Below are 22,474 nucleotides of genomic sequence, written 5' to 3'. Positions count from 1 at the left end.
AGTATCTGACTTGTTGGTTATCACCCAACAGATTTCTGTCTTTTCACCTGAACTACCTGCCAAATTCTAGCTCTACACATCTTGGGGATTAGAATAACCTATAAACAGGAAGATAAGTGAGATTGCTAGGGAAATATCACCTGATACACTGAGTGAATAATTCATACAAGGATTTTTAGTCTGAAATGGCTGACATCTGATTGCAGTACCGTCTAAAAACTCTTTTCTCTGTCCTTCAGACAGGTGTCTTATAGCTTCCTTCTCTTATTCTGAAATTGCTGAAGATCACATTCACCCCAGATAAAGCATATGAACCAGGCATTCAGAACTCACTGGGCCCTTCAGTAGAATGTCCAGCCCAGACGCTCGTTACTTTTCTCAAACTTGCTAAGGAAGAGTCTTGCTCAAAATGGAAGGAGTCCAGCCTTAGCATAGCAAAGGCTCTTGAGTGCGGTCAAAGGCAGAAATGAAGAATTCCTTAATTTTGATCAAAAAGGTTTGTTTGAATGTTTATAGCCCCAACATACCAAAAAGCATATGGGGGGGCGGGGAGACTTTATTTAAAATGGAAGCAGGCTAAGGGAGGGAAGAACTTTAGCTCTACTTTAAGGACAGCTTGATATAGTGGGGGGGGGGGGACAGTAATGTCACATGTAACTAAATCCATTTTTAAAAAAAATTGATCGTGGAATTAATCTTAAAACTACTTGTAAAAACAAATTTACAGTCTGTCTTCTAGTCAACTGTTGAACAGAGTTCTTGGCCCTTAGGATACTAAATTGCATGATGTGATCCTTCCTAATCAATGAGTCTGACCCTGTTTTACTCACCTTGTACTGATCAAAGGATTTGAGACTTTAACTGTTCCAAATACAGGAACTATGTATAACTGAAAAATGGAGAATTTGGGGTATGTCTCAGTGACTTAATGCAGTTGTACTAGAATTGTGACAGCTGACACAACCTCAGTTGTCTCACTGCAACAATTAACACCATCCCAGATTAGCATAGCTGCAGGTGAATGAAGTTCTGTTTTTCAGTTTGAGGCTTAATAATCTGTTTAGGCTATGAGCCAGTATGTTCCCAGTGCCAGGTAGGTGATGGGTCATGTCTTAGCAAGGCTCTGATAAGGAAAAATAGTTCAAGCATGGCATACCAAAGGTCTGACACGCAAAGGGCTGTGCCTATTTGACTGAAACTTACTTTGTATAAAATGTTGAAAAGTTTTAGTATTGCAAAGTTTAACACATGTGCTGTACTTACCTACATGCCTCCAGCTTCCATCCAGACCACCTCACACGATCCATTGTCCACAGCCAAGCTCTAAAATACAACCTCATTTGCTCCAGTCCCTCAGACACAAACACCTACAGGATCTCTATCAAGCGTTCTTAAAACTACAATGCCCACCTGCTAAAGTGAAGGAGCAGATTGACAGAGCCAGAAGAGTACCCAGAAGTCACTTACTACAGGACAGGCCCAACAAAGAGTAACAGAATGCCACTAGCTGTCACCTTCAACCCCCAACTATAAAACCTCTCCAGTGCATCATCAAGGATCTGCAACCTATCCTGAAGGATGATCCCTCACTCTCACAGACCTTGAGACAGGCCAGTCCTTTCTTATGAACAGCCCCCGCCCCCCCCCAACATGAAGTAAATACTCACCAGCAATTACACACCATACAACAAAAACATTAACGCAGGAATCTATCCCTGCAACAAACCTTGTTGCCAACTCTGTCCACATCTATTCAAGGGACACCATCATAGGACCTAACCACATCAGCCGCACCATCAGGGGCTCATTTGCCTGCACATCTACCAATGTGATTATATGCCATCATGTGCCAGCAATGCCCCTCTGCCATGTCTGATTTGGTCAATGTACAGTCTCTACGCAAAAGAATAAATGGACACAAATCAGACGTCAAGAATTTATAACATTCAAAAACCAGTCGGAGAACACTTCAACCTCCCTGGTTGCTCAATAACAGACTTAAAAGTGGCAATTTTTCAACAGAAAAACTTCAGAAACACTCCAATGAGAAACTGCAGAACTGGAATTAATTTGCAAACTGGATACCATCAAATTAGACCTGAATAAAGACTGGGAGTGGATGGGTCATTACACAAACTATAAAAACTAATTTCCCCATGCTAATTTTTCCCCCTACTGTTACTCACACCTTCTTGTCAACTGTTTGAAATGGACTACCCTGATTACCACTACAAAAGTGATTTTTTTTCTCCTGCTGATAATAGCCCACTTTAATTAAATTGTCTTGTTAGAATTAGTAGGCAACCCCTGTCTTTTCATGTACTGTGAGTGTGTGTGGATAGATATAGATCTTCATCCAATGCATGGAGTGGAAAATATAGTAGGAAGTGGGTTTTAGCCCACAAAAGCTTATGCCCAAATAAGTGTAACTCTCCAAGGTGCCACAAGTACTCGTTTTTGTTGATACAGACTAACACGGCTACCACTCTGAAACCTGCTGTACTTTTTGTTCTAGACAAGTGTTATTACTAGTCAAACTATTCCAAATTGTGACCATTCTAGTGTTACTGCTTGTGATTAACTAACTGTAAAAAAGCTTAATAATCACTGCATATCAGTATAGACATGTCATGCTACACTTCATCTGCTGATCTCCAGCTGGGAGGCAGGGGGCTCCTGTGGGGGAAATTAAAGAACCCACATGCCAGTGAGTCTAATCATATTTTTGAAAAACTCTGGAGTTCTGTAACAGATGTTGAAAGAAAATAGGTTAGAAATTAAGTGAATGTGATGTAATAGTGTGATCTGGCTCGGGTATCACCAATTGATGCTCTTGCTCGGACCTGAGCAAGAGCAAGCTCTCCCCTTAATGCCAGAATGACCCTTTGTAACCTACTTTATCATGCTCTTGGATACACAGTTGATGGGGATATGCCTGGTGTTATGTTTTTATAGTTCTGATGGTAACTGGGCTGTAGAAGTGGAATTCATCATGTAATAAGTACCTTTCCATTAGCCTCTTGATAAATCCAACCTGTTAAGGTTTGGTCTCAGCTGTGTAAATACTGTTCAGAAAGTGCCATCTGGTGGCTGGAGCCCTTACTGAAATGTTCTTCCCAGATCTGGAACCTGGCCAGGAAAGCTATGTTAGTACCTTACTATTGTAAAAAATAAATAAATAAAACTTGCTCTGAGTTTCCCCAGGCTGGTGTCATTGCATGCATAAGTTTTACAACATAGGCTACCTCCCACCTTGGGCATGATGTATAAAACTAGTCTGCCTCAAAGCTTTTCATAAACTATATCCAGTTTGACCACATGGAGGCTAGATGACTTTTATGGATTTTAAAACTAGTATTTAAGGCATTTAAAAATATTTAGTGCACTCTTGCATAGGGGTAGTGTTCAATCTGCAATTAAAAGCTTCTAATGCCTTTTTATTTCTCTTAAGGCTTGCCATGGATGTACATCAGGATCCAAATGTGACTGTAGTGGAGTAAAAGGCGAAAAGGTAAACCCTCTGCTTAAATTTTTCATCAGTTGAAAATAGCTTCTGAAACAGTTGAATTGTTCAGGATTTAATGAAGTTGGGTAAAACACTTAAGTAAAACTTTTTTCTATTTTCTTTTCTTTTTTTTTTTTTAAACTTAATGTACTGTACAGTGGTGAGTGTGCTGTACTTCTGGGCATTTTTTGGTGGTAATTGGTTCGTTCACACAATACAACACTTGCCCATGTGCTTTTTGTTATAACAATAGTAAATCTCAGGGAGTGGGTGAGGCCTAATGGACCCATATGGTAGCAGCAAGTTAAGTGGGCTCCTAACATCACTTTAGCGGGAAGGGTGGGAGGGAAGAAAGCGATAAATATACTTGTCTTGGTATATTAGACTGAGAACATTAGGGAGGCAGATTTGACACAATGGAAAGTCATGTTCACTACTGTTACCCAAGTTCCCCTCTGCTGTCTTGATATGCAACTAAATCATGGGCGTGCACAAAGCTTTCCTGACAACTAGCTTTCCTGTTTACTCCTCTTCCTTGTTGACTTATATGTTAATAGAAGATTTCAGTCTTCCTAAGACCAAGCAAGCTGTATCAAGTGAACTGGACAGTTTCAATGCTTCCAGCTGCTTCTACTTTTCTTCTGCATCCGAGGAAGCAGCCTTACATTTTCAGAAGCTAGAAAAAGCCCTTTAAAAAAGGAGAGCGATGCAATATTGGGAAGGTTTGATGTCTTCCAAGAATCAGTCTTCCCAATTTGAAGCAAACTGGGCTCCCAGTTTACTACAGATAACAAGATCTTTGGCTTAGAGTTCTTTTGGAGTAACATAGCAATATGTCAGAATTGGCTAAGGAGAACTCCTTATTACCCACTAGGGTAGACCTGGTGGGAAACAGAGAATACTAGGCTTGTGATTTGCTTTGTGTTCTGAGGGATGCTATAGCCCAGAGGTGGGCAAACTATGGCTTGCGGGCCACATCCAGCCCACGGGACCGTCCTGCCCGGCCCCTGAGCTCCAGCTGGGGAGGCAAGCCCTCGGCCCCTCCCATGCAACCATGCCACTGCGTCGCCTGGGCTCTGGCCCACTGCTCTTGCTGTGCAGTGTGGCTGGCTCTGGCATGGTAAGGGGATGGGGAGCAGGGGGGCCCGGGGTGGAAGTCAGGGGACAGGGAGCAGGGGGTGGTTGGATGGGGCGGAGGTTTTGGGGGGGCGGTCAGGGGATGGGGAATGAGGGGGGGTTGGATAGGGCATGGGAGTCTCCGGGGGCTGGTCGGGGGTGTGGATAGGGGTTGGGACAGTCAGGTGACAGGGAGCAGGGGGGGTTGGATAGGGGATGGTTAGGGGTGGGGGGGTCCCAGGAGGGGGCAGTCAGGGGACAAGGAGCAGGGGGGCTGATAGGTTGGGGGTTCTGAGGGGGGCAGTTGGGGGGGTGGGAAGGGGCAGATAGGGGGCGGGGGCCAGGGCCAGGCTATTTTGGGAGGCACAGCCTTCCCTACCCGGCCTGCCATATAGTTTTGCGACCCTGATGGGGCCCTTGGGCCAAAAAGTTTGCCCAGTCCTGCTATAGCCAGTCTCCTCTTAGTACTGGATGCTGCCATCCCTCTTTGAGAGGCAGGGTTTTTTTGTGACTAGAATGGACTCACCGCTCCTGATGAGAGATGGGTTGATGGTGATTTGTTTGAAGGGAATGTTCCTTACTTTATACTTTTGATCTGAAACTGGATGGTGCTGGTAAAATGTTGGTCCTTTGGGCCATGAACATGGCTGCCTGTGTTCCTGAAATTCTGAATCTTGGTTGATGAACAACTTATCCTCTCCTCAGAATGCAACATGATGATGGGATTATAGAAATATAGGGCTGGAATACCTGTGCTGCAGCAGGATCAAATAACCTAGACCCTCTCGGACAGGTGTTTGTCTAACCTGCTCTTGCAAAGCCTCCACTGGTGGGATTCTGTAGCCTCCTTAGGTACCCTGTTCCAGTGCTTAACTAGCCTTGTAGTTAGACAGTTTCTCTAGTACCTAATCTGAATCTAACTTGTCGCAAACTAAGGGAAGATCCTAATTTAGGGCTAGATCGACATCTACTTAGACCAGCTGAGGATCTGGCCCCCTGTGCCTGAAAAGCCTGGTAATGTTTATATTGATATGTTCCCATGTAGTTTTCTGAATGTCCAGACCTATTGACCACACTTGAGTAACTCCTTGATTCTTTTTATTCCTCTGTGTTTCCCATTACCAAATTCCAGGAGCACTGTAGTAGCTGAGTGACATTTTTCCAGTGCAGGAGCCATACTCTAGGCAATTGCCTGCACCTTGCTCATGTTACTAGGAAATTTCCAACTGGATTAATGTTAGTTAAAATTATTCAGGGCTTTCCTTCTTCCTTGGACTCCTAACAGGGGAGTCGTGTAAACATGGATCCCTTAATAATTGCCCTGTGTTTAAATGATGGGGTATATAGTAACATCCTGCACACCTTGCCTTCATAACTGGAGATAATCCCTTACTCTGTGGCCCTCCAAATTTTTGCTGGTGACATAAAACCATGACATAACACAAGAACGGCTGTGCGAGGTCAGACTAAAGGTCCATCTAGCCCAGTATCTTGTGTTCTGACAGTGGCCAGTCCACATGCTTCCAAGGGAATGAGCAGAACAGGGCAATTTTGAGTGATATATCCTCTGTCGCCCAGTCCCAGCTTCTGCCAGTCAGAGGTTTAGGGACACCCAGAGTGTGCAGTTGCATCTCTGACAGTCTTGGCTAATAGCTAGTGATGGACCTATCCTCCATGAACTTAGTTCTAAAAAGAATTTGATAAGTTTTTATATTTTTGGCCTTCACAACATCGCCTGGCAAAGAGTTCTACAGGTTGGTTGATTGTGTACTGTGTGAAGAAATATTTCCTTTTGTTAGTTTTTAAACCTACTGTCTATTAATTTAATTGGCTGACTCCCTGATACTTGTGTTATGTGAAGGGGTAAATAACACTTCCCCATTCACTTTCTCTACCATCCATGATTTTGTAGACATCTATCACATCCCCACTCCCTTAGCTGTCTTTCTAAACTGAATAGTCCCAGTCTTCTTTTGATCTCTCCTCATATAGAAGCTGTTCCACACCTCAAATCATATTTATTGCCCTTCTCTGTACCTTTTCCAGTTCTAGTGTCTTTTTTTTTTTTTTTTTTTTTTTTTGGGATGGGGCAACCAGATCTGCATGCAGTATTTTAGATGTGGGTCCTTTAGACAGGGATCCTGCTATTTACCTGTCTGCATTGTGAAAACTTACCATTTATTCCTTTGATTAATTTATACCCTTTGATTTTTGTCGTCTTTTAACCAGTTATGATTCATGAGAGGATACTTCCCTTTTTATCCATGACTGCTTACTTTGCCTAAGAGCCTTTAGTGAGAGACCATATTAAAGGCTTTCTGAAAGTCCAGGTACATTATATCGACTAGATCACCCTTGTCCACATGCTCACTGGCATCCTCAAAGAATTTTAATAGATTGTTGAAGCATGATTTCCCTTTACAAAAGCCATGTTGACATGTTCCCAAGATATTGTGTTTATATGTGCCTGATAATTCTGTTTGCTATGATTTCAACCAGTTTGCCTGGTACTGAAATTAATCTTACTGGCCTGTAATTTCCAGGATTGCCTCTGGAGCCCTTTTTTTTTTTTTTTTTTTAAATAGGAATTATATTAGCTACCCTCCAGTCATCTGGGACAGAAGTTGATTTAAGAGAGAGATTACATACCACAGTTCTGCAATTTCCTTTTTGAGTTCTTTCAAAACACTTGGATGAATACCATCAGGTCCTGATGACTTTTATTACTGTTTAGTTCATCAGTTTATTCCCAAACCATCTCTATTGACACCTCAATCTGGGACAGTTCCTCAAATTTGTCACACAAGGATTGGTTCAGGTTTGGGAATCTCCCTCGCATCCTCTTCAGTGAAGACAGACGCAAAGAATTCATTTTGCTTCTCAGCAATGGCAGTGTCTTTCCTGAGTACTCCTTTAGCGCTTTGATCGTCCAGTGGCCCCATTGGTTGCTTAGCAGACTTTCTGCTTTTCATGTACTTAAGTTTAACTAGCTTCCTCGCTTTTTTATTAAATGCTATTGTGGTGTGTGAGTGTTTTTATATTTCCCCCCACCTATAGGGATGTTAAATTTAATTACATTATGGTCACTATCAGAGGGGTAGCCGTGTTAGTCTGCATCTGACGAAGTGGGTATTCACCCACAAACACTTATGCTCCAATATGTCTGTTAGTCTATAAGGTGCCACAGAATTCTCTGCCGCTATTATGGTCACTGTTACTGAGAAGTTCAGCTATAGTCCTTTCAGACCAGATCCTGTCCACCACTGAGGACTAAATCAAGAATTTCATTTCCCCTTGTGAGTTCCAGGACTAAGCTGCTCCAAGTAGTAGTCCTTAATGGTTTGTCGACATTTTTATCTCTGCATCTTATCCTGAGTGCATATACCCAATCAACCTGGAGATAGTTGAAATCCCCCATTGTTCTTGAGTTTTCTGGCTGTTGTAGTAGTAGTATCCTCTTTAATCTCCTTGAGCATTTCACAGTCCCCTCTCTGGTCAGGTGGCTGGTAGCATATTGCTATTGCTATACTTTCATTGTTCAAAGATGGAATTTTTGTCCATAGAGAGTCTATGGTACAGTTTGTCATTTTGAGATTTTTTTCTGTATTTGAGACTCTTTCTTTTACGTACAATAGAACCTCAGAATTATGAACGCCAGAGTTACGAAGTGACCAGTCAACCTCACACCTCATTTGGAACCAGAAGTACGCAATCAGGCAGCAGCAGAGATGAAGGGGGGGGGAAAAAAGCAAATACAGTACTGTGTTAAACCTAAACCCCTAAAAATAAAGGGAAAGCAACATTTTCCTTCTGCATAGTAAAGTTTCAAAGTTGTATTAAGTCAATGTTCAGTTGTAGTAAACTTTTGAAAGAACAACCATAATGTTTTGTTCAGTTACAAACATTTCAGAGTTAAACAACCGCCATTCTCAAGGTATTTGTAACTCTGAGATTCTACTGTATAGTGCCATTCCTCAACAGTACAACCTACTCTGTCATTGCTATATACTTTATACTTCTCTAAATATAACCCGTTGGGGGGGCGGGAGGCACAGGGAAGCAGTACACACATTTTTCCTTACCCCACATGCTGGAGATGCATTTTCCCCTTTTTTAATTAGCCATGCATAGGTGGAAAGGGAACGTTGCTCAGAGAGAGAAAAGGAATTGTTGGTCAAATTGCCAACATGATCCTCACTCTATAGTGAATTTCTTGCCATTTTTAAATAGGGACCTTTGTTTCTTGAAGAAACTTTGTTCCTTAGACATACTTGTAAATTGGCTTTGTCAATTCAGTACCATTTGAGTCGCAAACCCTTCCCCCAAACTCAACAGAGCACTTGCTGATGTTACCTGGGTGACTGGCTGATCATGTGGTTTCCAGCTGCTACATTTAAAGTAATTTTATTGAGGCAGCAACCTGAGGGTGACTCTTTGGGGTATAACCCAGACCAGTAAGGGGTTGTCACCACCTGTCCTGTAACTCTGGATGCCTTCAGTGCTATGCTGCTGTGGCTCACAACTTTTGACACACACACGTATGTCACACCCTGGCTTCCACAGCCTAGTTACTTTTTGCAGGGTGACCCCAACATTCCCCCAGTTCTGAATGTCCCCCAAGCCCTCTGCCCTGCAGTGTCCAGCTCTCTGCTGTAACACTCACAGAAGTTTTAAATTCATTGGTCTTTTAAAAGAGACAATACATTACAGCTCATTAATTTAACTGGGGTTTGAACAAACACTTATATTTCAGCCAGAGAACTCAAATGGTTCAGAGTAAAAGTGCAACAAACTTATTTAACAAAAAAATAGGATTAAGTGATACCAGATACAAGGCAGAAAGAAAGAAAGGGTTACAAGCAAACAAAAGTAAAAATACGCATCTAAAACTTAATTTCAGCAAGTTATCTTTTTCCTTAGCAGATTTCTCTCCTAAATTCAGTTCAGTCTTCAACCCCCCTTGCTGAAGGACCCAACAGTCTGATTTCAAGAGCTCTGGCCCCTTTGAATCCATCAGGTGATGGATTCCAAAATGGCTTTCTGTTTCTGCTTATATCTGGCAAAGTTTATTGACCCTGTTAAAAGGCAGGAAGACTTCCTGCTGTTCTTCCCTTCATATTGATTTCCCATCTCCCTGCTGATTCAGAAGTAAATGGGGCTTCTATTGTTTTGATTTCATAATGCTTAATTTATATTGGAGGAAGGTAGATGAATCATAGAATCATAGAATATCAGAGTTGGAAGGGACCTCAGGAGATCATCTTGTCCAACCCCCTGCTCAAAGCAGGACCAATCCTCAATTTTTGCCCCAGATCCCTAAATGCCCCCCTCAAGGATTGAACTCTAAACCATGGGTTTAGCAGGCCAATGCTCAAACCACTGAGTTCCCTTCCCTCCTGCCTGGGGAAAACCTGTTTCTCCCTGGGTTTGATCACAGACTTTAAAGCATAATATCAGTGAGTATTCATAATTACTCGTGTAGCATAAATGCACACATTTCAGTATATTAATCCCCAGTGTCATAGGCTTTCATAAATTCAGTTACTTGATACTCCTATTATATTGTTCATTTCAATTGCTTATTATTTGAGTGTCAGACCCCTGTCTTCACAGTCCAGTAAACCTTTGATATATATTTGAAAAGTAAGCCCAGACAAAGTATGGTATCTACATCCCAGCAAGATGTAGGAAGCCCTGTCTTCCCAAAGTTCATTGACTCTCTGCTTCAGGAGGCCAGAAGGCTCCTTGAGGGTGCAGTCTCCATCCCCTAGCAAGATTAAGTATTCATTTTTCAATGGCTTTGTTTACTTGCATGTAAATGTACTTTTTCTTTGTATTTAGTCATGCCTTTACATTGATTCCATTTGCTTGAATGTGTCTCCACGCTGCTCCTTCTGAAAGAGGCATGGCTTAGATACTGCCTGACAGATATATTTTAAGAACACATTTACAGCATGTATCTACAAAGTCCTTTTCTGGGTTTACCATACATCCATCACACAATGATTTTCAGGACCAGCATGTTACCAGTTTGTATATACCTTGCATGACACTTTGTAGATAATGATTGACAACAGCATGTTAGATGTAGTGACCTTGACCGCCTGACAAGAGTTGCTGACCGAATAATGAACCCCCAATGGACCTTTGTCATGCTGGGTCATTAGTGTCAGGTTCCTAAACAGAGGAAGCTTCTTTAAAAGTTATTGAGTATCTACTGTTTCCCTTGAATTCAGTGGGATTTGGGTGCTCAGCACTTGTGAAAATCAGCCCACTTCTTTTAAGTTTAGGGGCCTAATTTTAGGCCATTAAATACTTTCCATGTAAGCAGCTGTTGCAATTACCTCAGGGAACATTTGTCACTGTGAATGGGAAAGAAGGTTGTCTCTGTCTGTGAACACCTCCTATATATAAATTGGTTAGTCTCTAAGGTGCCACAAGTACTCCTTTTCTTTTTGCGAATACAGACTAACACAGCTGTTACTCTGAAACCTCCTATATACAATCTTGTTGTTGTTGTTGCTATGTAAACTAGGTCAAAAATTGCTCCCTGTTATTGCAGGGGTCACAAGTCAGAAAGTTACTTTATTCTGCCCAAACTTCTAACCACTTTCAACAGGGATCTAGAGAGGAATTGATAGCATTTTAAGATCACACCATTCAATTCTGGCATATCCACAAATTTCAAAGATTGCATAGCTTTGAGACTTCCTTTGAAACAAGGATGACTTCAGTCGTGAACATGACCTAAAATAACTTCAAATACTGGTTTGTTTGTCGGTATCACAAGGTTCTGTGTCAGCACATTACAACATACTGAAGTAATTTAATAAGACTTCAAAGATATCTGATGTTAACAATTGTCCAGGATGCCACACCTTGAATCCAGGTGGCTCCAGCAAATGAAATTCCTTGGCAAGTGTGCCTGCCATCCCTTAGCTCATGATATCTTAATTGTATGCCTTAGGAATAACATTCCATATTGGCAACCAGAGTTCTTCAGGTTACTGTCAGTAGCTAGAACTTGGATCTAGCATTCTAACTGACAGACTTAAGGCCCATAGGGACCATTATGTAGGAGGTCAGACTAAATGATCATAACACAGCCATAGAATTAATTCTTTAATCTGATGATGCAGGTCTAAAACTCACATAGATTCCATAATACAACCATAACAGATGTGGTTTTAGACAATCCATCCCCACTCCTAGTCTGATTGACTGACTAACAACTTCCTGGAAAAGTCACAGCATGGGCTAACTGAAAGAATGTGTGACTTGAGCTTGGTCAATATGTGGAGGACTGCATGCACCCACCAGCAGTCACTGAATCTTGCTTACGCTGTCAAAGCTATACCTTTCTCCTGGTGATCCACATTTCCTGCCTTCCTAGGTTTGAGTCAGTTTGCGCTACTGATACATTGAATAGCTAGCAACCCTCTAGTGCTTTCCACTGTAACAATGAGGTCCATCCTTTTAAAAATATTCTAATTTAGTTTTTCTTTTAGAAACTACTTTTTTTTCCCCTGGTTCTCTTGATACTCCTTCCCCAGAGTGCTCCAAACTGGATGCAATTATGTAGGGGAAAACTTGAGAGAGTAGCTAGGGAGGGACACCATCTCCTCCAGCCACGGTCAAGTGCAGACTGATCTCTTGGTGTCACCCTCAGCTCCCACCTTGAAGGAAACAGAACTTTCCTTCGCTTTATGCAGCACCGCTGATTGCAAAACTTCAGACACCCCATCGCCTATTCCTCCTTTCCAGATCAAATAGGCTGCCTCCTGCTGTCTAACACCCCTCCCCACTCTTCCACATGACTCCTCCTAGCATCCAGGCTTCCTCTGCTTTCTCCTTTCTCTCCCTTCCCCCCCAGGCTAAATTTCACTTGGAATCCACCTAACTGGGGCTAGGGTGGGAACCTCTGCTTCTGTTGACTCCTAAACAAACAAGGGGGACTTGAGCACAGGCAAATAGTAAAGCTCTGAAGGCACTGCTGGCGGAAGCAGTGGCTACACTATGACTTAGGTGCTGCGATTCATTAGTAATAGCTTGGCTTGGGATCATGCAGGTACCTGGGTCTGATGGAACAGGACCAGGCTCTGCTTACAGTAGTTTTAAATTGCTATTTTTAATACAAGCCATGCCCCAGGGAGCACTGGTTGGCTGTTGGTGAACTTCTCAGGTGCCAGAGTTTTTAGGACCAGAAGGGACCACTAGATGGTCTTGGCATTTGGCCTCAACCCACACAGCACACCCAACTTCAGTGTCAGGAGGTGAATGCACCAGGCTGCAGCTTCTTGGCTAACTGGTATGTTAATAGCACACTCACCAATACCACTGCTATTATTTTTCAATGTCTGCAAATATTCACTATGAGGTTGGGGGAGTAAGAATGCATTTGCAGAATTCTTGTGCTCATGGATGTTACAGGCTAGTAAAATTGGTGAGAACCAGCTGTTCCATGAGAAATCTGTACCCCTGTCCCCACACATCCCTGCATCCCATTCCTAGCCTTCAAGCTGCCAGCATCTGTGTCTGAGACACCAGCATCTTACCTCTGGCTAAAATAACCAGACTGTCCAAGGTGCAGCACAGAAGTAACCGAAATACTTCATCTTAAGCTGCTCCAATGTAAAGTTGTGGCAGGCAGCAGGTAAGGCAAATTGTCATTTGGCATTTCTCCTCTGGAGACCATGTCTTCTTTCTGTAAATACCAATCAACCCTGCAATTGATAGGCAGAATGCTTTGCCCACATAGAGCTTGTAAACTTCAATAGAGAGCTATCAATTTCAAGATCAAGGCCCAAATGTTTAACTAGCTTTGTTTACTGTCCACATTTATGGCACCATGGGATGACATTAAAAAACATTCCCCCACGTGCTCTTGAGATTTTTTTTTTTCCTTGTCCTAGCGAAGTCTCTAAAGCTAGGAGGAGACCAGTTGAATTTGCTGTGAACTGTACCAGCGTGAAATGTCGGGGTGTGTGTGTGGTACTACATCATTAATGCATGGAAGCTCTCAATGGCCTTCAGTGGAGGCAGACCCCAGATCCATAACCTTCCAGATGCTTTTCTGGATTTTTCGTAAGTTTCTGCCCAATGCTAAATCTGGATCTTCTAAGCATCCAGTAAAACAAGTCCTGTTAATATTTAAAATACTTGGCCACAATTCTACGGATTTACTCTTGATTCCTAACTGGAAGAGGAATTTTCCATTTGATATGGTGAAACTGATGCATGTGGCGGCCTGCAGACAAGCATCGCCTACAACTTAATGAGTTTCAGGAGCTGAACACCTTTCAGGATTAAGTCCTTTAATGCTACTTATGTAGTTAGTGCTCATGAACAAGTTTTTTGTTTTGGACTTACTTGTATCAGCTGAGTATACCTGTGTCCATTGTACTGTGTCTGAGTTATATTGTCTCATTTAGCAAGAAGTGAGCTGTAGCCCCCGAAAGCGTATGCTGAAATAAATTTGTTCATCTCTAAGGTGCCACAAGTACTCCTGTTCTTTTTGCAGATACAGACTAACACGGCTGCTACTCTGAAACCTGTCATTTAGAAGATGGTTTGTCTTTCTCCAGTTCCTATATCTTTAGCATACCAACAGTTCTCACTCAGTACAGTATCTTTCCTGGGAAAGCCCTTGTAAAATGCAGGCAATAGTAGCATCACTGAAAGTGACAGGTTTCAGAGTAGCAGCCATGTTAGTCAGTATTTGCAAAAAGAAAAGGAGTACTTGTGGCACCTTAGACAAACAAATTTATTTGAGCATAAGCTTTCATGAGCTACAGCTCACTTCATCGGATGCATTCAGTGGAAAATACAGTGGGGAGATTTATATACATAGAGAACATGAAACAATGGGTGTTACCATACACACTGTAACAAGAGTGATCACTTTAAGGTGAGCTATTACCAGCAGGAGAGCGGGGCGGGGGGGGAGGAGAAATCTTTTGTAGTGATAATCAAGGTGGGCCATTTCCAGCAGTTGACAAGAACTGAGGAAAGTGGCAGGGGATAAACAAGGGGAAATAGTTTTACTTTGTGTAATGACCCATCCATTCCCAGTCTCTATTCAAGCCTAAGTTAATTGTATCCAGTTTGCAAATTAATTCCAATTCAGCAGTCTCTCGTTGGAGTCTGTTTTTGAAGGGTTTTTTTGGTTGAAGAATTGCAACTTTTAGGTCTGTGATAGAGTGACCAAAGAGATTGAAGTGTTCTCCAACTGTTTTTTGAATGTTATAATTCTTGATGTCTGATTTGTGTCCATTTATTCTTTTACGTAGAGACTGTCCAGTTTGACCAATGTACGTGGCAGAGGGGCATTGCTAGCACATGATGGCATGTATCACATTGGTAGCTGTGCAGATGAACGAGCCTCTGATAGTGTGGCTGATGTGATTAGGCCTTATGATGGTAAAACTTTCCGTTTGTGCCATGCTATCAGGCTTTGTGGCAAATCTAAAGATCCCTCGGTCTCTCCCCACACATTACTAATTTTGGATGACAGACGAGATTGGTGAAAGAATTACAGCTGCATATGATTCAGAACAGTTGTGCCTGCCCTGGAAGTGCCCACAGTACAAAAAGGTGTGCTATGATTCAACAGTTCACACCTTTCACGGCAGGTTTAAGACATGTTAGGAGTGAACCACACCCTTATGGTCTGGGGAAAATATTACTTTTTGTCTAGGACTTAAATACAGAAACTCTGTTGCTATATTTGCCTAATAAATCCCATAAGTCAAATAGTGTGGGGATGGGAAAGGAATAAAAATCAGAATTGATCTCTTCTGTGCAGAGTATATCCAGAAAGTAGGCTTCTCTAGTACAGCTGGCATTTGTAGTAAATAGGGGTGTTCTGACATACATACATATGTTTTTAGTGTGCTGATAGAGTTACGACAGTCTCTTAACTGCTGTCTGATGCACACTAGCTGAGTTGGAGGACCCTTACCTGCATATTTCTTTGCAACATTTTAAAGTGTTTTTTAACCCTTGAATCCATCAGAAAAACCGAGTTCTAAATAGCAACATCATGTTCCCTATTTCTTCCCTGTCTGTGATTCTCACAAAACTGGGAAACATGCAGACCTTTTTTCATGGCAACCAGCATTATGGCCTCTTTTCCTGTATTCGCTTTGCTAAGTTTCAGTGTCTCCTAGTGGTCTCTATTCACTTACTTACCGCTGCAGCTGTCCACAATACGATATTCCTGTGTCCACTTCATATGCTTTACTCTAAATGCTTTAATAGACTATACTGACTGTCTAGTGCCCTTATACAGGATAAGTCATTAACACTGGATTATGACTCCTCTTTGCAGGATCAAACAAACTGATGAGAGACCACTTCAAAGTAGTAAGGATACAGAAAATCACAGGAGAAAATAAATTGCTTTTTGTTTTTACTGTTCCCTCCTGCTCCAGTAAGAAATATTCCAAAATATTTGGAATAACCTGGAAAATGCTTGGAAAGACTTTAACAAGCTTTATATCAAAGCTACCTTTTGGGTTCTGACCTGTTGGGATGATTCCAGAGAGACTCATACAAGCCAGTAGTTTATACCATCTCTGCTATGAAACTGACCTAAGGACTTTACGTACGTGTGTGTGTATTGATCTTTTGACCATTTTTTTTTAACTTTCCTCTTTCTTTTTCCTTAATTTATTATTAAACCTTTAGTCTTAGTTACATAAGGATTGGCATCAGCACAATTATTGGGTAAATCTGAGACTTATATTGACCTGGGCATAAGTATCCAGTTCTTATGGCATTGGTGAACCTCACATATTGTGAATCAGGTTTTCAATAACCCTTCACTAGATTAGACTTAGCTGTCTTGAGGGTACTCAAGGGCTGGAATGCGTAAAGGGGACTGTATTTGGCTCCTTGTTAACTGGTGTATTACAGAAGCTGTTTTTGTTACTGGCTTGGTGAATCTAATTCTAGAATAAACTACCCGTTTGGGAATTGTCTGCCCTATTCCTTGCAGTCTGCCCTTAGTGCAGCCCATCCAGGCACCCCGGTCACAGAAGGGGTGTATGGTATGTAGTTACTATGCTTTAGGGAGCATAGTAACTTCAGTTATCTCAAACACTGTAGCTAACCCCAAAGTTAACCAGTTCAGTATCTCTCTGCTGACAAACACTCACTGAAACAAATCCTTTTCACAAAGGGTGTTTTTGACGTAGTGAAGATAAAGCCAAACTCCTTAATGCTTATGGATAGGTTCTCAAACACTTCTGACTGCAATCTAACTAAAACGGCTTTGGGGGCCAGGTTTACAGACCTACTGAGATGCTTTTGTAAGCTTCATAGGCACCTAAGTCAAGGGGGGAGAGGTACCTAAACTGTTTCGGTGATTTTGGTAAACCCCACTAAGCACATTATACCTTTTTGAAAAGCTGCCCTTGGTCTCTAGGGTGGTGTATGTACCATGCTATCTAATAGAACCAAGTAACATATTTGGATGAAAGGCAAGGTAAATACTAATATAAAGAACGGAAGGGGGAGTCCAATGGCAATGAGCAGTCTTTCAAGTCTCACCCTTCAGTAGTGGCTATTGTGGCCACGCTCTGGCCCCCAGGCCACATCCGGCCCCCGGGACCATCTCGCCCGGCCCCTGAGCTCCTGGCCCAGGAGGCTTGCCCCCGGCCTTTCCCCACTGTCCCCCCTCTCCTGCAGTCACGCCGCCACGCGCTCATGCAGGGCAGAGTGGCAGAGAGTCTGGCTCCGGCCTGGCGGCGCAGCAGTCAGACATGCTTCTCTGAGCAGCATGGTAAGGAGGGCGGAGCCGGAGGAAAGGGGCAGTCAGGGGACAGGGGGCAGTTGGATGCGGGGGTCAGCAGGGGACAGGGAACAGAGGATGGTTGAATAGGGCAGAGGTTTGGGAGGGGCAGGGGATGGGAAACGGGGGGTGGGGTTCTGGGGGGCGGTGGTCAGGGGACAAAGAGCGGGGGGGGATTGGATGGGTGGAGTGTTTTGAGGGGGGCAGTCAGGGGGTGGGGAAGGGTCGGATGGGGGAGGGGGGCCAGGCTGTTTGGGGAGGCACAGTCTTCCCTACCCAGCCCTCCATACAGTTTCGCACCCCGATGTGGCCCTTGGGCCAAAAAGTTTGCCCATCCCTGCTATCAGCACTCTATATCAGAGCTTCATACGTTCATATGTAGTCATTACTTCTATATCAAGACACAATAAATACTATACAACACCTGCAGAACCTCCAGCTGATGGGAAGGGTCCGAGGTGCTGCAATAGCATGTGCCTAAATTATTCGTATGTGGGCACATACAGTTCGGCATCTAAATCAAAGTGGCCTGGTTTTCAGAAGTGCTGAGCCTTTGTGTCACCCATTGCAGTCACTGAACGTTGTGGGTGCTCAGGTCACTTTTTGTTTTAGGTGCCTAACTTTAAGGTCTCTTGTTTGAAGAACTTTGCATTTATGAACATTTATGCTCCTGCCAGTATCTCTTCTACTTTCCATTCAATACAGCAGCACTTTCATTCTGTGATGGTTGACATAGATTCTATGTATGGCTGCATCTCCTAAGATTCCAAATGTGAGAGTGCCAATGTGTCTACGCTTCTGCTGAGTGGAGTGGGGAAGACAGCAAGGTTTAGGTTAGTATTTGGGCTAATAGGATTAGCTAGCCTTCATTTTCCATGTCTTTCAGCATCCTCCCATTTCCACTAGAAAACATGTCAATTTTCAGAAAGTTCAGCATCCACACCCGGTTTCTCCAGCAAGGAGACCCTTCCTCTGACCCTACCCGCAGTATAGGAACTTTATATAATGGGTCTGTTGTCACAAAAAACAGGGCCCCTTCCCTGCTGACCAGGGCTGTTTCTGTTTACTTTTTCTCTTCCCCAGCCCCCCACCAGCATAAACGGATAGATGGCTTTTCTGACAGTTTTGGGCCAAGATTTCAGAAATGTCTTCTGTTTTGGAGCCCACCAACACTGTTTTGTGCAAGCAAGCCAGGTAGCTGGACATCTGCATTTGCCAAGAAAAAGTTTGTTCCTGCGGACTAGAGGTTTGGGAGCACACAATAGTGCAACCATAAAGTAGGGTGGGCAATTCTGGATGGAAGCTCTTTGAAAATCTGCCCCCTGTATTTATACCTGCTTATATAAAGGTAGCTCACTTGGCCAAATGCTATCTACCTCTTCCCTTGGCTAGATACTTGTATCTGTCAAACAGTAATTTTTATGGAGGAAATAACTACTCACGCTGTAATTAGTCTGAAGTAATTCCCTAAGGAAACATCTATGCTACAATCCTATAACTATTCCCTAGACCAGTGTTTCAAATCATCTGTTCACGGTTGGGGGCAGACTTGCTAGCAGAGTCTGAACAAGAGTTGCTCCGGCAACAGTTTGCCTCCTGCTAGGCCCACATTTGCTGGGGTGGTACTTTTAAGTGCTCTTTGAAGCATGTTTGTTTCATAATCCAAACACCATAGTTTTAGAAGCATCTGCATCTATTTGCAGTTCTCCTGTATAACTGTTTAGCTTCCTGTGTCTCTTTCCTTTTCAACAAAAAGAAAAGGAGGACTTGTGGCACCTTAGAGACTAACCAATTTATTAGAGCATAAGCTTTCGTGAGCTACAGCTCACTTCTTCAGATGCATATCGTGGAAACTGCAGCAGGCTTTATATATACACAGAGAATATGAAACAATACCTATTCCCACCCCACTGTCCTGGTATTGTTTCATATTCTCTGTGTATATATAAAGCCTGCTGCAGTTTCCACGATATGCATCTGAAGAAGTGAGCTGTAGCTCACGAAAGCTTATGCTCTAATAAATTGGTTAGTCTCTAAGGTGCCACAAGTCCTCCTTTTCTTTTTGCGAATACAGACTAACACGGCTGTTACTCTGAAATCTTTCCTTTTCAAATGTCTTGGTCTCCCAATTTAATCTTTGTTTAGAACTGAGACCCTAAAACATGCAGGTGAGCTGCTGGTTCTAAAGATAACACCTATAGGAACATTTGGGCAATACTCCCAAAAAAAAAAAAAAAAAATCTAGTTGTATGGCCTTTTGGCTGTGATGCAGACTTTGCAAAGTATCCGTTTACTATCATCTGCCCTGTATCCAGGTCTGTATCCTATTTGCATGTTTCAAATTAGTGTTTTGTCAGTAGATCTACAATTCCAGGCTTTTAGTGCGCACAGTGCTGCTTGCAGGAGTAACCTCCTGTAACCTTAACCCAAATAAGAGTAGGAGGCATTGTATGGGCTTTACTAGGAGGTGCTCTTCCTAGCACAACTCTTGCATATGAACATATTTACTTAATACATAAAAATCTTTTGCCAGAGCTTGCTCCAGAACTTAGCTGTTGCTAGTGTCTTCCCTGCAAGGCACACCCTCCCCAAATTCTTTGTTTCCACTTTTTTAGAGACACTCAGACCCTTTTATATCCTGGGTTTGAGTTAATAATACTCATCTCTCTGGCTTGTATCTAAGGTGAGTCAGCAGAATGGTTCTACATCTTTATGCATAGTGCTGAAGCCTGATACCCTATTTATAAGAACAACAAACTGGAATTAAACTGTCAAGTAGTTTTTGTTAAATCCTAAATAGTAATACTTGTTCCTTTTAGGAGTACAACTGTCTGTAAATAAATTTCCTAGGTAAGTCAGTGCCTGGGACTGATCTTATATTTTTCCAGGAGGGTGCTCCAGCCTGAGGCTGAGACCTTGCCCCCAACTCCTTCCCCCAAGGCCCCTCCCCCGCTCCACGTCTTCCCGCCACCTCCCACCCACCTGCTGCTCTCTGACCTCCCTAGAGCGCCTCCTGCCAGCCACCAAACAGCTAATGGGCCCCAGAGCAACCACAGAGTTGGCACCTGTGGATACAGTGGAATAATGGCCTGAAACAAAAGGGTACATTTAATTTTTAACTAAGAGGAAACCATTTTTTAGAAGGAAGGTCAGTTAGATGTGGCAGTTGAAGTACCATCACTAGCAACTTTCACAGTCTGCTAGGTAAAACATATGTACAGTGAAAAGAAATCCCAACCTAGGATGGTCAGGATTAGACTTTCTGGGTCATCTAGCCCTTGACAGTACTTCCAAATTATTTCTGTAACTTCTCTAACCTGATGGAGTAAAGCTGCTGGACCAATAGCAAAAACCAACAAAAATACCCATCTCAATTTCCTAACACCTTGATCAAGGTGTTATCTATGAGGGCTATCGGGCGGTGTGTGCAATAAGAGAACTAGCCAATTAAAAAGGAAAAGCTCTCTAGTTTGTAGTGTAACCTATTCCTAAACAAAATACTTCATTTAACATGAGTTAAGGTTCCTCTTCTCAATTAACTAAACCATAAAAATTTAAGAAATACAAAGTTAAAGATTAAAAGGTTACAAAGTCCAGTACTCAAGTTAGGAAATGCCAGAAGGACTGTTGCCTGTACAACCTTAATTTGGCCCCCAGTCTGTAGGCCTTTAATTTAGATGCAGAAATGACCACCTGTGAAGAGTCTGGGGTAAGTTACTTGCCCAACATCACACAGGAACTCCAGTTGAAGAAGCAGGGATAGAATCGAATTCTTCAGGGCAACATTCAAACACCTGAGTCATGAGACCATCCTTTTCTCTTCCTGCTGTCCCCAGTTTCATTCACTCTCCAACTTCTGCAACAAATGAAGCAGGATCCCACAGGTGATAGCTTCCTTTACTACGCAACCTAAATTCACCCCACAGCAGATCTGTCCTATGCAGTGAATGAGACTGGAGTCCTGTGGCTTTCTAAATTGTGTATACACACAAAGGGGCCAACTTAGGGTTGCAGTGGCAACATTCATTCTGGCATTTTCTAACTTGAGGGCACTTGACTTGGTAACCCTTTAATTCTTAACTTTGTATTTCCTCATATTTTATGCTTTAGTTGGCTGTTTTGAGAATGACCTTAACTAGTGTTAAATGGAAGTTTTGTTTTTGAATTTCCTTAGTTTTTTCCCCTATTAATAAGTGTACTGTTTAAATAATAAAGCACTTACACATTTGTTGTCATTGTATATTCTTTTTTGCCACTGTTATCTCCATTTTACCTCTAGGCCCTGTGTTCATTAATATGTTGGAATTAATTAAATTAAAATTGTATTAAAAAAACTAGGGCTGTCGATTTATCGCATGACCTCTGGAATGGTGGTTGAAGCATGAACGGACATGTGACTCTTTAATGCACCTGGCATGTAAATATCTTGCAACGCCATCTACAGTAGTACCATGCGAACACCTGTTCTCGCTTTCAGGTGATAATGTAAACAAGAAGCGGGCAGCATGATCTCCTGCAAATGTAAACAAACTTGTTTGTCTGAGCGATTAGCTGAACAAGAAATAGGACTGAGTGGACTTGTAGGCTCTAAAGTTTTACATTTTGTATTGTTTTTTGAATGCATTTTTTTTGTATATAATTCTACATTTGTAAGTTCAACTTGCCCAAATTAATTGGTTAGTCTCTAAGGTGCTACAAGGACTCTTAGTCGTTTTTGCTGATACAGACTAACACAGCTACCACGCTGAAACCTTTCATGATCAAGATTGCATTACAGTACTTGTATTAGGTGAATTGAAAAATACTATTTCTTTTGTTTTTTTACAGGGGAAAATATTTGATTTAAAAAAAACTGAGCACTTTACACTTTATTTTGTATTATTAAAATCAATATACTGTATTTGAAAATGTAGAAAACATTCAAAAATATTTAAATAAATGGTATACTATTGTTTAGCAGGGCGATTAATCACAATTAATTGTTTTAATCACTTGACAGCCCTAAAAAAATCTTTTTATTGAAACTTCTAAATTACAGTTTTTAAATTTTTACAGAAACT

General features: G+C 42.2%; 1 protein-coding gene across 1 annotated transcript in view; it reads left to right on the top strand.

Moving 5' to 3' along the window:
• Positions 1-22,474, top strand: part of COL4A5 (collagen type IV alpha 5 chain) — a 138,634-nt gene that overhangs the window by 38,417 nt on the left and 77,743 nt on the right. The window contains exon 2 of the mRNA XM_073361228.2: positions 3,452-3,511. Coding sequence (XP_073217329.2) covers positions 3,452-3,511 — 60 coding nt within the window. The remainder of the gene's footprint in view (positions 1-3,451; positions 3,512-22,474) is intronic.

The sequence above is a fragment of the Lepidochelys kempii genome, chromosome 9, assembly GCF_965140285.1.
Source record: "Lepidochelys kempii isolate rLepKem1 chromosome 9, rLepKem1.hap1, whole genome shotgun sequence".
In the NCBI taxonomy this organism is placed as follows: Eukaryota; Metazoa; Chordata; order Testudines; family Cheloniidae; genus Lepidochelys; species Lepidochelys kempii.
The sequence above is the reverse complement of the archived record's forward strand: the minus strand, read 5'-3'. Positions and strand labels throughout refer to the sequence as shown.